At 43.2% G+C, this 17794-nt stretch overlaps 1 protein-coding gene across 1 annotated transcript in view; it reads right to left on the bottom strand.

Moving 5' to 3' along the window:
• Positions 1-5616: 5616 nt before the first annotated feature.
• The window catches only part of ALMS1 (ALMS1 centrosome and basal body associated protein), a 36317-nt gene continuing 24139 nt past the window's right edge, over positions 5617-17794 (bottom strand). Inside the window, exons 10-13 of the mRNA XM_035547138.2 lie at positions 16473-16656; positions 16206-16269; positions 12005-12104; positions 5617-6510 (exon numbers count right to left, since the gene is read on the bottom strand). Of these exons, the coding sequence (XP_035403031.2) occupies positions 6466-6510; positions 12005-12104; positions 16206-16269; positions 16473-16656 (393 nt within the window). The 3' untranslated portion in view covers positions 5617-6465. The remainder of the gene's footprint in view (positions 6511-12004; positions 12105-16205; positions 16270-16472; positions 16657-17794) is intronic.

Genomic DNA, 17794 nt, shown 5'->3' on the forward strand with positions numbered 1-17794 from the left:
CAGGGGAGGAGGGGACAGGGAACAGGGACAGGGAACTTTTCTGGGGTTTCCCAGCACAAACAGCAAGTCGAGATAGCGCAGCCCCGTCCGAGCCCTCCTGGCACTCCAGCCCCTGCTGAGGTTCTGTCTACAGGCACCCAGCAGATGCAGGCAGCTGGACACTGCCCGGGAGCCTGCCCCAGCTCAGCAGCACTTCCCCAGCTCCCCAAAAGCCCAATGCCAGCATTTTTCAGGTGGGTGCCATTTGGCAATGCCTCGCTCTGTCCACCCGCTGCCCCAGGCAGCTCCTGCCCTGCCTGGGTTGAGCTCTGCAAAGCACCAGGGAGGGCTCCCTGGAGGCTGAACATCTCCTGCTGCAGCTCACCCTGGTGCTGTGCAGATCCCAGCCCCTCTGAGGGAGGACGGGAGGGATGGCAAGCACTGCAGAAAACAAAACCACGCCGAAAAATAAACCTGTGCAAGTGCCCTGAGAACCAGAGGCACTGCCCTGCCATCTCCCATGCCCGCAGCTCACTGGCAGCCCGGCAGAGCAGCTGTACATCAGCAGCCTGGCAGACGACCAGGAGATTTTCCAAGGCTTTCAGCCACCAGAAGGCATCAGGGGCACAGGCCGGAGGGCAGAGGCAGCGTGGAGCTGTAAATGTCTTTCTAAGAAAGAGCAGCCAGTGGCCAGGGCTGGCGGAGGGGACGGAGCCGGGACCATAGGCCGAAGGAAGCACTCGGAGTGAGGCTGGAGCATGGCAGATGAGGTCCCGGTGGCTGCTGGCAGATATGACGGGCATTGGCATGTCCAGAGTGACTCGCTGCTGAGGCATCTGCCCCCAAAATGCTGTGAGGGATGTGACTTCACCATTACTAGACGTTGGCATTTCTCCTCATTCCGCCGTTCACCCAGCAGAAGCACCTCCGCTTGCCACCGGGCCGAGAGCCTCGGCCCATGGCCCTGCGCAGGCCTTGGGATCACAGGGGCTGGTGGCCACCCCCAGGGGCTTGTAAAGAGATTTTCTGTGCAGAACCGGCCTCCTTCCCCCTGCCTCCAGCCCCGACCACTCAATATCTGCTGCCAAAAGACTGCAGAAGCAGGGGCACCCGCCCAGGCCGCAGCTGGGTCACGCAGCCCAGCAGCTGAGGCCGAGGGGGAAATTTTGATATCCCAGCCCCAGCCAAGAGCAGCACGTGTTGTGTGGGGGCAGGGGACCCCTCACAGCCGTGGCATTGGAGGCAGAGAACAGCTATCTATTTTCAGCACGTTCCTGCCCTCCTTGGCCCTCATTATTTATAGGGTTCAGAGGAGGCAGCCAGCCTGGTGAGGTGCATGGGCACAGAGCTGCTCAGGAACACCCCAGGCACCCTCCTTTGGTGTTCCCCCGCTGCTCAGTCAGCACAAATGCCTCGCTGTTAGCCTGACACGGATCCTTCTGCACAGGGCCAGGACAGCTGCACCGTAGCACAGCAGCTCTGCATAAAGTGGCTCTACTCTATGCCTTGATAGATAGGCCAAAAAAAAAAAAAAAAGGGTTCCATATACCCAATTTCACATAATGTCCCATTAATAAGACTGTAGGGGTTCCCTATACCCAATTTCACATAACGTCCTGTTAATAAGACTGTAGGATACCACAGAAACTTGCCTCCTCATGCACAGGCATGCAGGCCACGAAGCATACCTGGCATGCTGTGTCCTCCAGCTCCAGCCCGCGGGGCTCAGAGCCTCGGAGACTTCCCAGGGGAAAGGCTGGGACATATCGAATCGAACCTGGGCACAGGACCCAGCACAGACCTTGGCAAACTAGCCGGAGTCTCTCTCTTCTTTTATGTTTGCATCAATTTTGACATAGCTTCTGCTGTAGCTAGACCACGACAGGGTTGCAGCAGATGCGCACATGCATGAAGTCAGTCTGTGTAAAAAGAAAACCCTCTTCCCTATGAAGAGCCCTCACAACTGTCCTCATCACCGTGGAATTTGAGTGCCTTCCAGAAGGGTATTAATCAACAGGGCTTTCATTTGTCATGCAGAGGTCATTCACCATCCCACAGGGTCTAATTTGGCCCAGAGAATTCAGTTTATCTGCTGATGTAGGGAGAAAAATATTAATAAAAGCTTGACTTTCAAGCTTTGCTTGTGTGAAAGCATCGCGTCTATCCCATTTGCAGCAGCTCAGCTGAATTCGTTCCTCAAGCCTGGGCCGAGCACACCCCAGGACTTCATGGTAGGGCCTGGGCTGTCCACAAGCACAGCCATCCAGCTGGCTAGCCAGTAAATGCTGCATGAAGGAAGCAATTATATTAAAGTCTTCTTTAAAGGATTATAGTTTGATCTGGACTATTGTACAGCCAGCCAGGAAGCACTATTCCTTCTTAATTAGAATCTCATTTCAGGAAAAGTGAATTATAAAGCCAGACGCTTTAACAGGCAGGCGGAAGCAGTTAGCTTACCTACTTGCACAGGGCAAACTTCTCTTCAGCGTCTTCCTCTTCCAGGTCCTCCCGTTGCATTGTCCTACAGCCCATGGCACAACCACTACTGAACTTACCCCCGGCTGCAGGCAGCAGAAGCCCCTCTGGGAAGCCAGGAGCCTCCCTCCAGGAGCTGGGCACTCCAGACCCGGCCATAGCCAGACAGGTGAACAGTAACACAACCACATTCGGTGCAGGACTTCCCAAAGAAGTCACACACTTCAACTTTCCTTTGCCATGGGAACCGATCGTAAGGGTGATGTAAATCCTTCCGTTTATCAGTGAGGGAAGAGACCATGTCCCTAACAGAATCAGCTCAAATTCCTCACCCATTCCCTTGAAGCTGCCTGATGAGGCAGACATCTAACCTGAAAGTGGTTCTCTGCAGGAAGGACTCCAAAGCACCCATCAAAAAACAGAGGATTTAACATAAATATAAATATAAATAATTATATATGTAAATATAATATCGTAAGGATGGTATTTAGAGCACAAAAGGTAGAACTAGTGGAAATGATCACACAAGAGGAAATGGAAAGCATTTCAGAAGCACGAATGGGCCTCTTACTTAAAAAAGGCACCTTTCAAAGCACAAGGTTGCTTTCTAGAGCCCTCACTCCACTGCTTCCTTGCCCCAACCACCTCAAGTTCAGCTTGCTGAGGGTACATCAACAGGCAGTGCAAAGCCAAATGCCAGCCATTAAATTAACTTGGTGACAAACAAGGTAGAATTGAATGATAACTGAAGCAGATCAAAGCTGCTTTCGGTTTCTGGATTTAGCTCAAAAGACCGCTTTTTCTTCCATCTTTGAGACGGCAGCTCTGACAGCAGGCCTTTCGGTGAGATCCAGACATGTATTTGGCACCTACACAATAACCATTGTGTGGGGTGGGCATGGCAAACACTGATCAAAGAACATTTCTGGTTAACTAAGAACAAAAGCTTGCACCTCTAGCATCCTAAAATAAAAATAAAAAAATAACAGTTCCACCCTCTTTAAACTCCACCAGATTTGCAGAACTTACCCTAAAAGTCTCTGTCTGGTAGTGGATTAAGAGGAGATGACTCCACTCTGGAATCAGGGCAAGACAAGCATAATTTCCTGAGTTTCTGGAAAGAAGTTGTCCCATTTTCGAACCCATGACTCCAAACGTCAACAGTCTCTTTCCAGAGAACTGTAAACACTAGATGCTTTTCACCCAGCGTGAGCTTTATCTGACCCAAGGACAAGGAATTGTAAAGTGGAATGGATGTGAGTCATCTTCAGTAGCATCCGTCATGAAGAAACCATGAGAAGGATGGATGACCACACCGTTCAAGGACGTGACCGGGCAGGAGACCTGCCGCTGCTCCTGTAAACCTGGCCACTGACCTCATTTTTGTAAGTTCTGAGAAACTGCAGCTCCTCCCGGTGTCATCTGGAATGCCAGGTGCTTACCCCAGGGGGAAGGAAGAGACATTCAGTGCTCCTCTAAAACACTTTCCTCCCCACACTGCATGCAAAGTGCACGTTTGCTTTACAGTATTTCGGAAAGAGCCACAAACTTCAGAGTTCAGAAACTCTTTGTGCAGCCCAAGACCAGCATAAGACATCCAAGAACAATTTTCAGACCACGCTTTCTGATATACTGAAGTATGCCTGGACAGAAAATTTTAACAGAAGCAACCACATCTCCCCGAGCAATAGAAAAATGCTCCGACATCATTACCAAATGAGGAATTACAGCTATTTCTTGCTAAAGCTCTCATGCTGCAACTCTAATGACTCACAGAACGGCAGCGACTGCTCAGAGTATTTTGGCAGTTACTGAACACCTTTAAGCAAGGCTAAAAAAAAATAAAATTGCAGCAGCTCTTTGTTTTGAAAGGTTTTACAGCATGTAGCTCTCTACTTAGGAGGATGGGTGCTCCAACTGCTTGCAATAGACTACCTCTACCTCTCTTTGGTTTGCAATGTACTCGATTATTGACCTCTATGCTTCTGTGAGGGAGCAATGAACAGGCATAGTAGGGCCATTAAAAAGCTACCATCAGCTGTGTTATCTGAATGCAGGAAGACTTCCAAGTATATCCTGAAGCATCAGTATGGCCCTTAAGCTTTCTCGGGAGTGTTTTTTTCTTCTCATCAGCTGAAAGTTTAAAAGCATTTTTCAGAGGCCAAGTGGCTTTAAATGAGCTTTCAGTGAGGCAACATCTTGTCGTGACTAACACAACCGAATTTCTTGTAGCAGGGGAAAAAGCCTATTCATATGTATATCAGGGAATCGCATGACAAACCTCAGTACTGGCAAGTTTGAGCATCTTCTGCTTCAACAAAACTGCCTTCTAGCCCCAGAAGAGCACCCTGAAAGCAAAGCAGCCTGCACCCAAACTGATTCCAAAGGCAATGCACTGGAAGCAGCAAATAGGTAAAAGCAAATTTTGAGAAGTGGAAGGTTGTAAGGATGTAAGCCGTTCTCACAGCTGATCTATCACAGCCACATGATACTGTATTGTTTTTAATCTGCAGTTTTCAACTTCAGATTTCTGAGACCAGACCAGGCAGATGTGGCCTTCTGACACATTGGATTATGTTTTTGATTTTTTTTGCATTCTATTCTGATAAGCAGAGCACACCCAGATACATTCTCAGAGTATTTCCTTTCATAAAATAAAAATTTATAAATCAAATAAATGCATGTAACAGCTGCTTTTACAGCATGTGCCAACACTAGCACATGCCACAGCTTGAAAAATATTATTCTAAATCTTTGTCTATGTCTTTGCAGTATAGTATAGTTCTACTGACCTTCCAGGAAATTATTTCCTATCATTATAAGATTTGATTCATTACATCCTGATGTGAACTCCAGGGATTACTTGCAGAGCTAGATCACAGTCACCACTGTGACCGCTCAGCGAAGGGGTGAACCAAAAAGTTCTGTGACACTCCTAGTGAACACGACTGGTCAAAAAGTCTCCGTTGGGCCTCACCCTCTGGAGGAATTTATTGTTACAGTTGTTCCTCGAACTAAATTGCTCTAAAGATTTTAAGTACAGAACGCTGTATGAAAAAAGAAAGGCACTGTTCGCACACTTAGGTTTCCTCAGGTGTCTTTTCCTGTGTATACACCGTATCTACTCTGTGGTAAGCCCATGAAACAGACTTCAGGCATGTATCACCAAGAACCACAATCTTTATTTTTCATCTTTTACCACTGTGTTGCTCATTAAGTGCATAACCAACCATCCTGTGAATGTAAAAGCATCTAATGAAGTGAAGGGGACTCTCCCTGGCAAACCTTAAAAACTCTCAAAATAGTAAAAAAATAAAAAAATAATAATAAAAATTCTTTGATTAGACTCTCCTGTTAACACAGAATGACAGCAAACCAATCAAAAAGTAAATGTAGTCATGACACCTTCAATCTCTGGTACTAATGACGTCCAGCTTAAACAGCTGTCACAGTTGCACTAAGTTCTTCACTGAGTCCTGTGGTGGGTAGAGTCCGTGGTGATGACAGCACAGTTTCTTTCCATCTTGTCCGTAAGGACAGTGAAGATATATTTCATGATTGCTACAGATTCACCTGATGTTATTTAATTTTTTTCCCCAGTACAAAACAATTACAAACAGGTTTTCTACAATGAAATAGGAAATCAAAAAAAATAAAAATCTCAGTTAAAAACTATTTAAAATTTATATAAAACTCCTATTTCAATCACATAGTTATAAATATATTATGGACCAAGTACGGCCAAAAAATATTTTGGAAGTCCATAACAGCACTACAAGCAACAGCCACTTACTTAAAAACTTGTCGTTCACTTCAAACCACTGATCCTTTAATATCTTAAAAAATATGGCAAGATTCTATTTGTACAAAAAGACATCATTGAATGCTACAAAACATACATTGCATGATATTTACTGCATTATCTATTTCACTTCACAATCTCCTTTACAGAGGAAGATGCTGCAGAGTTTACTAAGCACAACACGCTTTCATTTGAAGAGGAGATCCTTATCAGTTCCAAGGTACCTTCCTCCCTAAGACACGGTTGGTGATTTTCTGAAAGATAAAAACAAAGCGGTAGAGACCAGTATTATCCCTCTAAAGATTAAAAACACCAAGCATGAGTACAGCTTATATACGTGACTCTAAGAAACGACTGTTCACACATTTTAGGACAGCTACAGCAGCCTCGCTGTTTCACACTCGTCATTACAAAACACACCAGGACATCCCTGTGCTGGCTGCTGTGGAAATGAGCAGAAGCAAGTATGAAGAGTCAGAGTACATCTTGACATTAGCTGATAGATAGTTTCCACAGTCTCTCTTCAGCTTTTGAAGGCAAACGTCTGGGCTTCACGCGAGCCTCTTGTTCCCGAGCTCACAGTGTTTATGAAAGGACACAGAAAAGAGGAGAACTAGAGAATTACAGGGAAGAGTGACAAGGATAGTGGAAGACACAGAAATTGCATTTTCTACAATAAACCACTGAAGAAATTAGGACCGTGGCGGGAGGGATGAGCCGTATCTGAAGAGGAAGCAATGAGCAAGTGAACATCTACGTAATTCTGAGAAAGCCTGAAGTAGGTGAAAAGGTGGTGGTAGTTACAAGCCTAAAAAAAAAAAAAAAACACAAGTAGGCAAGTTCATGAAAAAAAAACATCAGTATATGAAGGATGCCTCAAAGCCCCTTGGGCACGAATCACACAAGACTGTTAAAGCACCTCAGAGGAGCACTACTGGTGCTGGCTCCATTACACTGCTCTTCCCCAGGCACCTGCTAGCATGACCCACTCTTCCAACGGGCAATTCAGGTACTGAAACATTGCTCTGCTGGCTCAGACAGCACATGCGGGTGTTCTGAAGCATGGCACACATTTGTGTGGCTTTACACAAGCGTGAGATGAAGAGCTCATGTCTTACAAATAGGGAATGATAAGGGCATTCCCTGATGTGACCTTTTACGTTACCCAGAGGTATGCAACATGCAGTTCAGATCTTTATACACATATATATATTTATAGAGTACACAGCATGTGTATGAATTATATACACATGATATACAGTGTATAGACTATTCATACTAACACAGTATGCATTCTGCATGCATCCCTGTTTACACATACAAAATGCAAAGCTGCTGACATGAATCTCAGTGTGGAATGTCCCCAAGAACTTCATGAAGCCTCAGGACTCGAAAGCCTTACCCACACAACCTCTGAGCCTGCCTTTCAGCTCACAGACCAGCTTGCAATTTAACAAGCAAACCCAGCGAGCGATGAGATGCTATCTCCCCTCTTTGCTCCACTTCCTGAAAGTGGCTACAAAACAGACTAAGAAGAAAACCATGATGCTGTCAAGAGAGAAAATGTAGCCAAGGGGATGAAAAACAAACATAAGAGAATCTTGTAAAGCAGCAACAAAGTGCAATTCGGTTTTACACCTCTAGAAATGAGCGCTGTTTCCTTTGAGGTAGCGACACCTTGTGGCCCCTATCTTGCACAGGCTCTAAAAGAAGTGTCACATCCACACGCAAAAAACTTCAGTACTCCTGAATGGTAATGCTTAAAAAATAAATAAATAAATAAAAAGCTACAGGGAAGTATGTAGCTTAATAACTTTGCTATCCCCTTTATGGAGGTTTCTCTCATGCTTCATATTTACAAAAATGACACACTACGTGCATCGAACAGAAGAGCATTAGTAACAGAACAAATTTGTATCTGCTAAACTCAAAAAAAATTCAATTTCACGTGAGTAGGGTTGGAAGAGTTCCTTACGATTTATGCTGCCATCAGATCAGAAATCTGTCTCAACCGTAGTCTTCAAAATTAAAGGGCTTGCACCATTCCGTTATCTAACTAGTGTAATTTTATGCTCAGTTTGAAAGTAAAAAGAGAGAAGGGACAGAACATCAGCCCAGACCCATGTGTATGTTGTGATAAAAATAACTTTTCAGATAGCAAAGTTAAGAACTTAATTCCAAAAGTTCAGGCGGCCTGCACAGCCCTCTCAGCTGCCTTCTAGCGCATGAATTTTGATGTTTGCTGTTATACGAGGATCCCTTCCTAGCTCAGTAATAACAAAACTTATTTCGCTCTCTTTCCTTCTCACCGCATTGCCACGGCAGCATATGAACAACTCAGAACAAGCACTGCCAGCCCTTGCTTCTCGGGTGTCCTCTGTGAGTGTTTTTACTTGTGCTTTACAAAAGGAAAAGTGGATTTGGGTGAGATGTATTTGTTAATTTGGGACCCTGTTTTGAGCCCCATAAACTCCGTTTCACCCCACCCCATAACCTGTGCACTAATTTAAGTTCATCATCATCATCTGCTCCCTACAGCTAACGAGAAGAGAGATGCTGCCTCCAGGGAGCAGTGTGCCCCACATAATAGTTGTTCACACTGGAAACACACAGCTGTGTTTTCTCCTTGGGATGCATTTTTAAGAAGCTGGTGTGCATTTTTCCTTCTGAAGAGCTGACAAATTATATCAACATGCACTTATACCTAACATACCTCTATATACTGCTGCGAGAGTTTCATTCACAAGTGATACTGGCAAACACTTGTCCACGGTCACGTATATAAGGATGAGTGTGTGTGCACGTTTAATTCACTGCTTCCCTTCCCAGACATTAAAAATCCTTAACCAGTGAGACTTCTATGCACAGCAGAAACAGCCTGCACATGGTATTGGCAGCTAACCACATCCTCAGAGCTATCTGCACTGCAGTCAGTGAGGTGTACACCTAGTTTTGCTTCTTACATGTCAAGGAAGTGTCCCAGAGCCGTATTACATCGTGGCTGATATGTAATACACTTAGGGTGTAAGTACTCTTTGTTATGATAACAAATAATGAAGCCACAGGTGCTGGGAGAATGCTCAAATTCTCATTTACTGAGCAAAAACTAGAGCAGCAGGTAAGACATCCCCTTCCTTCCCAGCTGCTTCATTAGTGCTCCTCTTCCAGCTATTAAGATTTGGTGTTAACCTACCGAGCCACCCTCAACTGGGGTGGCTGTGGCACGAGTACATCCTTCCCCCACCAAGACGTCCAGCGCTAGCCTGTCAAAATCCAAAGAGAGGACAACGAAGATTCATTAGGGACAAGTCATGTCCCTGAACACTGACCCAAACACAGCCTCGAGTAGGGCACTTTACTGTCTAACCCCTCTCCCTTCCCAAGCTTTGTCTCTAGATGCGTGTCAAACGATTTGGGATAGAACAACACCTCATACAAACCTAGCAGGGGGCAACAGGACTCCTCCAGGAGACTGCAATTAACATAAAAGTCAGGTTTATTCTAGAGTACTGATCTCAATTAACATAAAAACCAGGTTTATTCTAGAGCACTGATCTGCTGCATCATCAGCAGTTCACAAACTTGTCACTGTAAGAGATACTCAGGCCAGTTTGGATACCGTGAAGGATGATTTAAATAAAACCCTAGATTACGTATGTTTTTAGTCTAGCTTTTGTACCAGCATAACAAAACAGTTTTCTCCTCCTAATATTCTGTGTCATCTTTGGAGCCATTCCACAAAATCTGTAGCTTTTTTTCCCTGACACACAATCGGATCTGCTTTAGAAACTGATGCTCTCAGCAACACATTAACAAAATTCTAAACAAACTATTCACTGTATTTACAGCTACTCACTACAGCTATTCTGCATCATCAAGGAAGACAAAAGATTACAGTATTTACTGCAATGAATCACCATCCTCTTGCAATCAAAACAACACTTGTACACAAAACTTTCAATATGATTCCCTCTTCTTCCAGCTGATTACACTGCTTCAAGTGAGTTACTGCCAACATTCATCAACTCTAAGACCTTACTGTACTGGCATCCGAGATTCTCAGACTAGTAGAAAAATACGTTGTGAATATACAGTGCAAAAGCATAACAGCAAATTCAAGTAATTCTAGTCATAAGTACCCACAACCAGATTAGGAAGGTATTCTGGATAATACACCGCATTACAAGCCCCTGCTTTTAAAATCCAATTACTGCCGTTCCTAACAAATAACTGTTATTCCAGCTCTGGTAAAACAACTCAGCCAGGAAAGAGTTGCAGTGCTAAAAACTGAAGTGTAAGCTTAAGATCCAGAAGAAAAAAATCAGTTTTCATTTTTAATGCACATCCTTAAACCACTGAGGCCTCTAATGATTTTTATTGCCTATTTCCTGAGTTCTGCAGAAGGCTGCATTTATTGGTACATGGGTTAGACAGCAAGAAAGTGAGTCAGGTTAGAACCTCTGTGTTGATAATAGACTGCTGTTTCCCATCTTTTAGCTTTTATTGTCTTAAGAGAAAGCATTTGGATGGCTGAAACAGCTCAAAAAGGGATACAGTGGTCAGCCTGAGAGATGTGCATCACAGAAGGGACTGATTGGCCTCCCCTGTTTTATCACATCACTCACTGTATATAAATTGATATGCTTTGTTACACAGAAATACAAGATAATAAGATGTGTGCGTATAGGAGGAGAGATAGACAGAAGACTCTTTTCCTTGTTACTCATTGTGATTAACCCAGGAGAGTCTCTAGCACACAGCTCTTCAATCTTTCTGTCATTAATAAAACCTAAGCTTGACACACATAAAGCACTTGTTAAAAAACTTGGACAGCCAGGGAGGAAGAGCGCTAGCAGCAATTGCTGGCTAGGACAGAAGCAGCTCCCTGCATGGATCTCTCCACTTCATGGCAGAACGGGGCAGGATTCAGCAGAGCCCTAGAAGGACCCAGCCAAACGGGCCCCACAGATTCCTTCTCCTCCTCCACACGAAAATCCTGGAGTCCTCACCTCATCTTTGATCTGTTGCTGGTTGTATGGTGAGACCGCAGCACAGGAACTGTTCATAAAGCACTGGTCAGTGTTTGTGGTTCAAAACCAGTCACACTCACGCTTGGGGATACCAGTTTATTCCACAGTTTGCCACACAGAGCTGATCCTAGGCTGACCAGTGCCAGTGCATACTATCAGCTGAACAGGCATTTAATTGTGAAATCCACAGCCCTCAAATTTAATTACCACCAGGACTGCCAATTCTCCACTGGAGAAAAGTTAGAAATGACAACTCCAGGCTTTTTTTAAACATGGCTATAAAGTTATCTGTGAATATTGTAAGTTAAAGCCATCTGCAGCAAGAGTGCACAAGAGCTACAACAGCAGCCTTCAATTCTAGGAGCTTATTTATGGAGTATCTCCTTTGGATATGCTCCACAGCCCACCTTGTTCTGCTCTCAAGACTCTGCACATGGCCTTTTTTGTATGCTGCTTACATGGGACTATGCTTCCTTGTTGTTTTTTTTTTTCCTCCCCCACACAATATGTAGGTACTGGAAGGATTTCCAGGTTAGTTTTTTTTTTTTGTTCCACATTTTTATAAGCTTGACTTCTTTGACCCTGATTATTCTAATCACCTAGAATCTGCAAAATAATTCCACAGAATTAGCACTCAGTGTTACTATAAAGCTTGTGACCTCAAGGAAAAAAAAAAATCTAACACGTTCCAATATAAGCACTTGACCAGAACACCTACCGTTTTGTAAAGCTGTGCTTTCAGGCGGTACGAGTTGTATTCCAATTTTCGCTTCTCTTCCTCTCGCTTCTTCTGCACCTCTGGCAGCTGCTCGTAGATCCTTAGTGTAAATACAAAAAGTCAAAAATAGTGACTTGGCAGGAAGGAATTTATCGATGTAAAAAAAAATTCTCTTTTTTAATCTTCACATTCTGTTAAAGGCTACTGGCCAACCACAATTGTATTTGGGGTTTTACTGGTGTCACACGTGGAAAATTTGGAATACGCAGCAGTTGCAATACCAGAAGTTCCCGCAATCCATAATGCCCTTCCCTTACAAGCAGCACCTCCTAAAAGCAGTATTTGTAGCACTGAAACGACCATACAGCTGCTCTGATTACCCAGCTGCAAAAGGTGGAGCTTTGATATCACCCGTGCAGAACGGCTTCGTTGCTTTGAAGGTGTGCTGCTTTGGAGTAACACGTTTACCCATTAACAGCAATATCTTTATGACAAGCATAACTTGAATTAAGCTGTTCAGGAATCTTTTCTGCCCAAATGCTGCCTTGCCTTGATCAATGCTTTGTCTTCTCCCCTGCTGAACTACTCCCATAGCAGAGCCAAACAGCAAGCGATGCTCTGAAATAAAAATGAAGGTGCCTAATGCTCACCCCAGTGTCAGTGCGCTGTTCTAGGCTGTTTTATATGGTGCCACCTAAAGAAGGGACCTAATTGCTAAGATGGCAGAACTGTCCTGACACTGCCTCCCCCAAATCTTCCTTTAAGATCATAGTGCTTTACTCAATTCATGACAGTGGTTGCCAGGAACCATGCAGCTTCAAAAAGATTACAGTCTATGGGACATGAAAATGAACCTCGTCCAAAATTTCAGTCCCATTATATTTAAAGCAAGACAGATACTATAACTCCTTCCTTAACATACTGACTTGATAATCAGCAATAGGAGGAGGAAAGGAAAAAAAAAATGTTACAATACCGCAAAGGTACAGTTTTAAGAGACTGCTTCATTCTTACGTCAACATGATAAGAACTTTCCATAATTACTGCTCACTTTGAATATTTTAAACGCATCTATGCCTTCAACTCCTATTATCTGGAAGTGCTTCAACCCATTCCATTTTGAACACTGCAAATCAATACAGCCCACCAGCCGGGAGGGAAGAGAGGCGTCTTTCACAGTTGTCTTGGTCCTAACTCCAGCAGTAAAATAAGTTATTCTTCAAAACAGCAAAAGAAGTGATGGAGGCAAACGAGTCAACCTGCACTGATTTGCTGCTTAGTCAGTAAGACTCAGGTGTTACTTCCATGTTTCAAAGGACAGAAGGACTAGAAGTTAGCAGGAAAACAAACTAAAATGAAAGTGGAAGATGACTAAGTAGGCAGAATCAACAAAGCAAGGAATCATATGCAAAATTTTGATAAGTATTGACTTTTATGTCCTAATTCCCCAGTATCAGCTATGGAGAGCGACACTTGTTTGTACAAGCATTACACAAGCGTGGGTATCAACCCATCACAGTTGAACTGATGAGCTTATGTTCTCTGAAGGCAAGGAAATACAAATCCAACACCAGGAAATTCTTTAACAGGCCACTTAATATTGCATCTATAGAGACAACTGTTATTAGATCTAAAAAAAATAATAAAGAAAATAAAGGAACTGTTTCCATGACCTACCTCTTTGCGTATATTCCTATTCTCCTACTCTGTCTGCAGCTGTTCTTAAGGTCATCTTTCTAAAAATGTCACTACCCACAATGCTGCTACAGAAAAGAGGAAGTAAACCATATTTGGATGCTTATTTTCCATCTCTGATGCTTTGCTGATAGGCAGCAGAGGGTGCTAGGTCTATAGAAGTGCTACTGAAGTGGGGGGGTTGGGGTTTTGTTTTACTACCATCTCACCATTCACTAATGGCTTTACCATTCTAGGGCTCCCCTCAATGAAAGATCAAGGTTTACCACACACTGATTCATCCCACCATAAAGATATTTAGAGCAAGAAATGGACAAATCAGAATTGTAGGTAAACTCACTGAAAATGGTTTTCATTAGCTCTAGCTAATTTACCACGAGAAATTCCATTTATACCCTCGCAGAGAAAAAGCAAAAGCTTCTGTACTCATTATAGGTGTGGATTTCAGAAGAATGGTAGAGAATAAATGACTTCTCAGATCCAGCTGAGAGTTGGAGTATGACAGCAGTAAGAACAAAAAAATGTCACCGAGTGCGACTGCCTGAATCAGTCTCCATAGAAATCCTACTGACTTTGGTATTATGAAACCAGAGTTTCTGAAAAATACTTGAGTTCAGATATGCTGATTACACAGTCCAAGTGACCTGAATCCAAATCCTTCCGTTTCCACTAAAACATGGAGGTACATTCCTGGGGGAGCTGGCATATTTACCACTTCTGTCACCTTTTAACTAATGCCCTAAAAATACTGTTAAATGCCAAAGGCTATTTAAATAACACACCCTTTTTGTCCCCTAGCACATATATCACAGGGTTTGTTTTATATATTGTGTATTCCAGTGGATAGTTTGCAGAATCACTGTGTGATTTAGGCTGGAAAGGACTCCTGGAGGTCACCTAGTCCAACCTCTTGCTAAAGCAGGACTAACTTCAAGGCTAGACCAGGTTGCTCAGGCCTCATCCTGGTAAACTTCTGACTGTTTCCAGTGATGGAGATTGTACCATCTCTGTGAGTCCCAGGTCCAGCATTTCACATCCCTCTTTGTGAGAAACTCATTTCCTTGTCTCTCTCCTTAACTGTAACACATCACCCCTGCCATGTGTCCCATCACCATACACCTTCAAGAGAAGTCTTTCTTCTGCCTTCTCTCAACTCCCCTTTTCTGGCAGGGGAACACCACTGCCACATCTCCATCTCCAGCCTCCTCCTTCCCAGCCTCCACAGCTTCTCTTCACACATCACATGTTCCAGCCCCGTCTGTTTTGCTGGCCTCCACCAGAGTCAGGCCACTTGGTTAATAATGCCCAGAACAGGTCACAGGATCCAGCTGCGGTCCCATGAGCACGAAGCAAAGGAAATATCTGCTTTTCCTCACCTGTATGAAACGCACCGTGTGGCTAGCCTTCATCACTGCAGGAGCACAATGCTGATTGCTATCGATTTGCTGTCCACCAGGCATCAGGCCACAAAGCCTTTTTCTAAGGGGCCACTGCATGAGCAGCCTGTCCTCAGGGGCTGCCAATGCCCTGATGGGGTGGTTGTGTCCCCAGGAGACATTTGATAGTTCTTGTTGATGATCTTGGCCCTTTCCAGCCTGCAGACGTCTCCAGAACCTCCAAAGCTACTCTCAGGCATACTGACTGTTCCTCCCAAAAACTGTCTGTTCCTCCCAAAAAACTGCTGAGGTGTGTTCCACCCCATTGCTACTGATGAAGATGCAATGAAACAGTTCTGGCCTCAAATACTGTCCATAACACAAATCTTTCCCTTCATGTAGCACCTGCATTTGGTGCAACAAAGCACTTACACGATCAGAGACAGCTTCGTGAGTTACTAATTTATGTTTAAGTATTTCTGCTGTTTCTCAGGTGGTACCTTTCAACCACCTCCTCTTGTATCTCTATCATTTCAGAATCCAGATGCAATAAAACACCATTTTTTATTAAACCCTTGCATATCCTCTCTGTGGCACAGGTATTCCAATGTTTAATACATCATTAGTGTGTTGTGCATTTAGCTATAAATTACTTGAATCAAACATAAGACAAAACCTAGGTGTTTTGTTTTGTTTTTTTTTCCCCAAGGGTAAAATCCTCACTATTCCTTTGTGGATAATTATTTCTTCCACACAGCTACCTCCACTTGGTGAAATGGTACCTCACTTCCTGCCCCAATTACCTAGTTTGCTAACGTTTAAAACTATACAGACACTCCAGAAGCCTGCACCCTGTATTTCATCTCCTTTTGGGATCCAATACTTGGACAGTTTGCTGTAGTGTTTGGACCGCAGATACTGCGGCAGAATACTCAATTTACAAGAAACGTCTTTTCCAAAATGGTGTCATTTCTAGGATTTTATGAATAGGTGCTTTCTCATTCTGATAAAGTCCCTACATCTTGCACAAGAAAAGCCCAATTCTTTTCTTACAGATACAATTAATCCATCTTTCCTACTCATTTACTCAGGGCACTCATCTATCTGAAACAAAAGTTTCTCAGCCTTACCGTTTAGATCTTTGAACCATTTCACTCTTCGGAATTGTTCTTCTCTTTTCTTTAACCAGGTAACCTAAATAGAAAGTTTTAGGATAAGAGCACAGTGAACAAGTCTGCTTATCACGAAGCATTCTGTTGCATCGATCTTACTCCTTTTTGGATTTTTACAGATAACAAAAAATTGTAATACCTTTATTAAAAATATACACATCCTTAAGAACAATGGGTAAATTAGTTCATTCCTATAGAATACCAGGAGCAGAACCACAAAGGTACCTCTGTCAGACAGCATGTGACTTGCATTCCTGTAGCCCTGCCTTTTCTCCGGAGGATTAAATAGCTCTTCGCGTTCAGACTGCAGCACGCTCTGTATCCTCCTTTCCTCCATTACAAGCTTCAGGTGCTTCACCCGCTCGCCAGAGCGGGAGATGAAATCAGGGCGATGCACTGCAAGAGCCTCCTAAGATGGGATGACAAAACAAAATCTAAAGTGGTCAGAGACTCCCTACAGCTGGAAGAGAATAATCGAAATATCTAATTCATTACCAAAGCATGGGAAAAAAATCCCAAAGCAATATTTAGTATAATGTACAAAATCATGTATCCCTACTGCTTAGTAGATCCTCAGAGACCTTGTTTAACACACAATTTGTCAACAACAAGAAAACTAACTAGCTGGAAGGAAATAAAATACCTAAAAAATGAGCAAAAAGGACACAAACCTCTTCTCAGAAAAGCATAGCAAAGTTCACACAAAGTTTAGTCTGTAGAAGATGCCATAACTTATTATGGTCTCCCTTGCTATAAATCAATGGGCACATCAACATTAGCACTTCGTTTTTGATCAAAAGTGGAATTTTCTTTTTTGTTCTCATTTTATTTTTTAATATCTCCTGATATCCCTGTTTGCCACACTTCAGTTTCCATCACAGGGAAGTCTCTAAGCACAGGAACAGATGCAACTGAACTTAAAGTTCAGAAGTGCACCTGCATTAGCACTTGCCACTTTAGCTTTCACATTTTATGGATGATCTTCTTCAGAAATATTTCTGTATGCTGTTATCTGTATTTTCCCAGATATTTAGAGTGATCACATTCAATTTGATCTGGAGTGGACATTATATATGCATGTGCATGAATATCAGCACTTCCCGTGTTTGCACTGTAAGAATCAAAGCCCACTTTAATCACACACTATGTACATCACACTATTACTTCTGCATGGAAGCAAGTATGACTTGGCATTACTTCAGCTACATTCCCTCTAGTTCCTGAAGCCAAATGATTTAAGCCCTAAAATATTAGCTCAGTTCAAATAGATTATCGTATTGCGCAAAGCCAGTTTACAATAATAAGCAAACATGACTGAGCCAGTTTACAATAATAAGCAAACATGACTGATGACTTCATTGTGTCTTGGTTATTTTTTTGTTTTGCCTTTTTAAGAAAGAACAGTCTAACTTGTTGATTTCCAGTAATCATAAAGATGAGTTTACAAAAAAAAAAAAAAAAGAACAAAGTGTTTCCACAAGATTCAGCATTACTCCTGACAAAATCCTATAGAGATTCCGGCAGCCTTACAGCAACAGCACAACAGC

The sequence above is a fragment of the Cygnus atratus genome, chromosome 4 (genome assembly GCF_013377495.2).
Source record: "Cygnus atratus isolate AKBS03 ecotype Queensland, Australia chromosome 4, CAtr_DNAZoo_HiC_assembly, whole genome shotgun sequence".
In the NCBI taxonomy this organism is placed as follows: domain Eukaryota; kingdom Metazoa; phylum Chordata; class Aves; order Anseriformes; family Anatidae; genus Cygnus; species Cygnus atratus.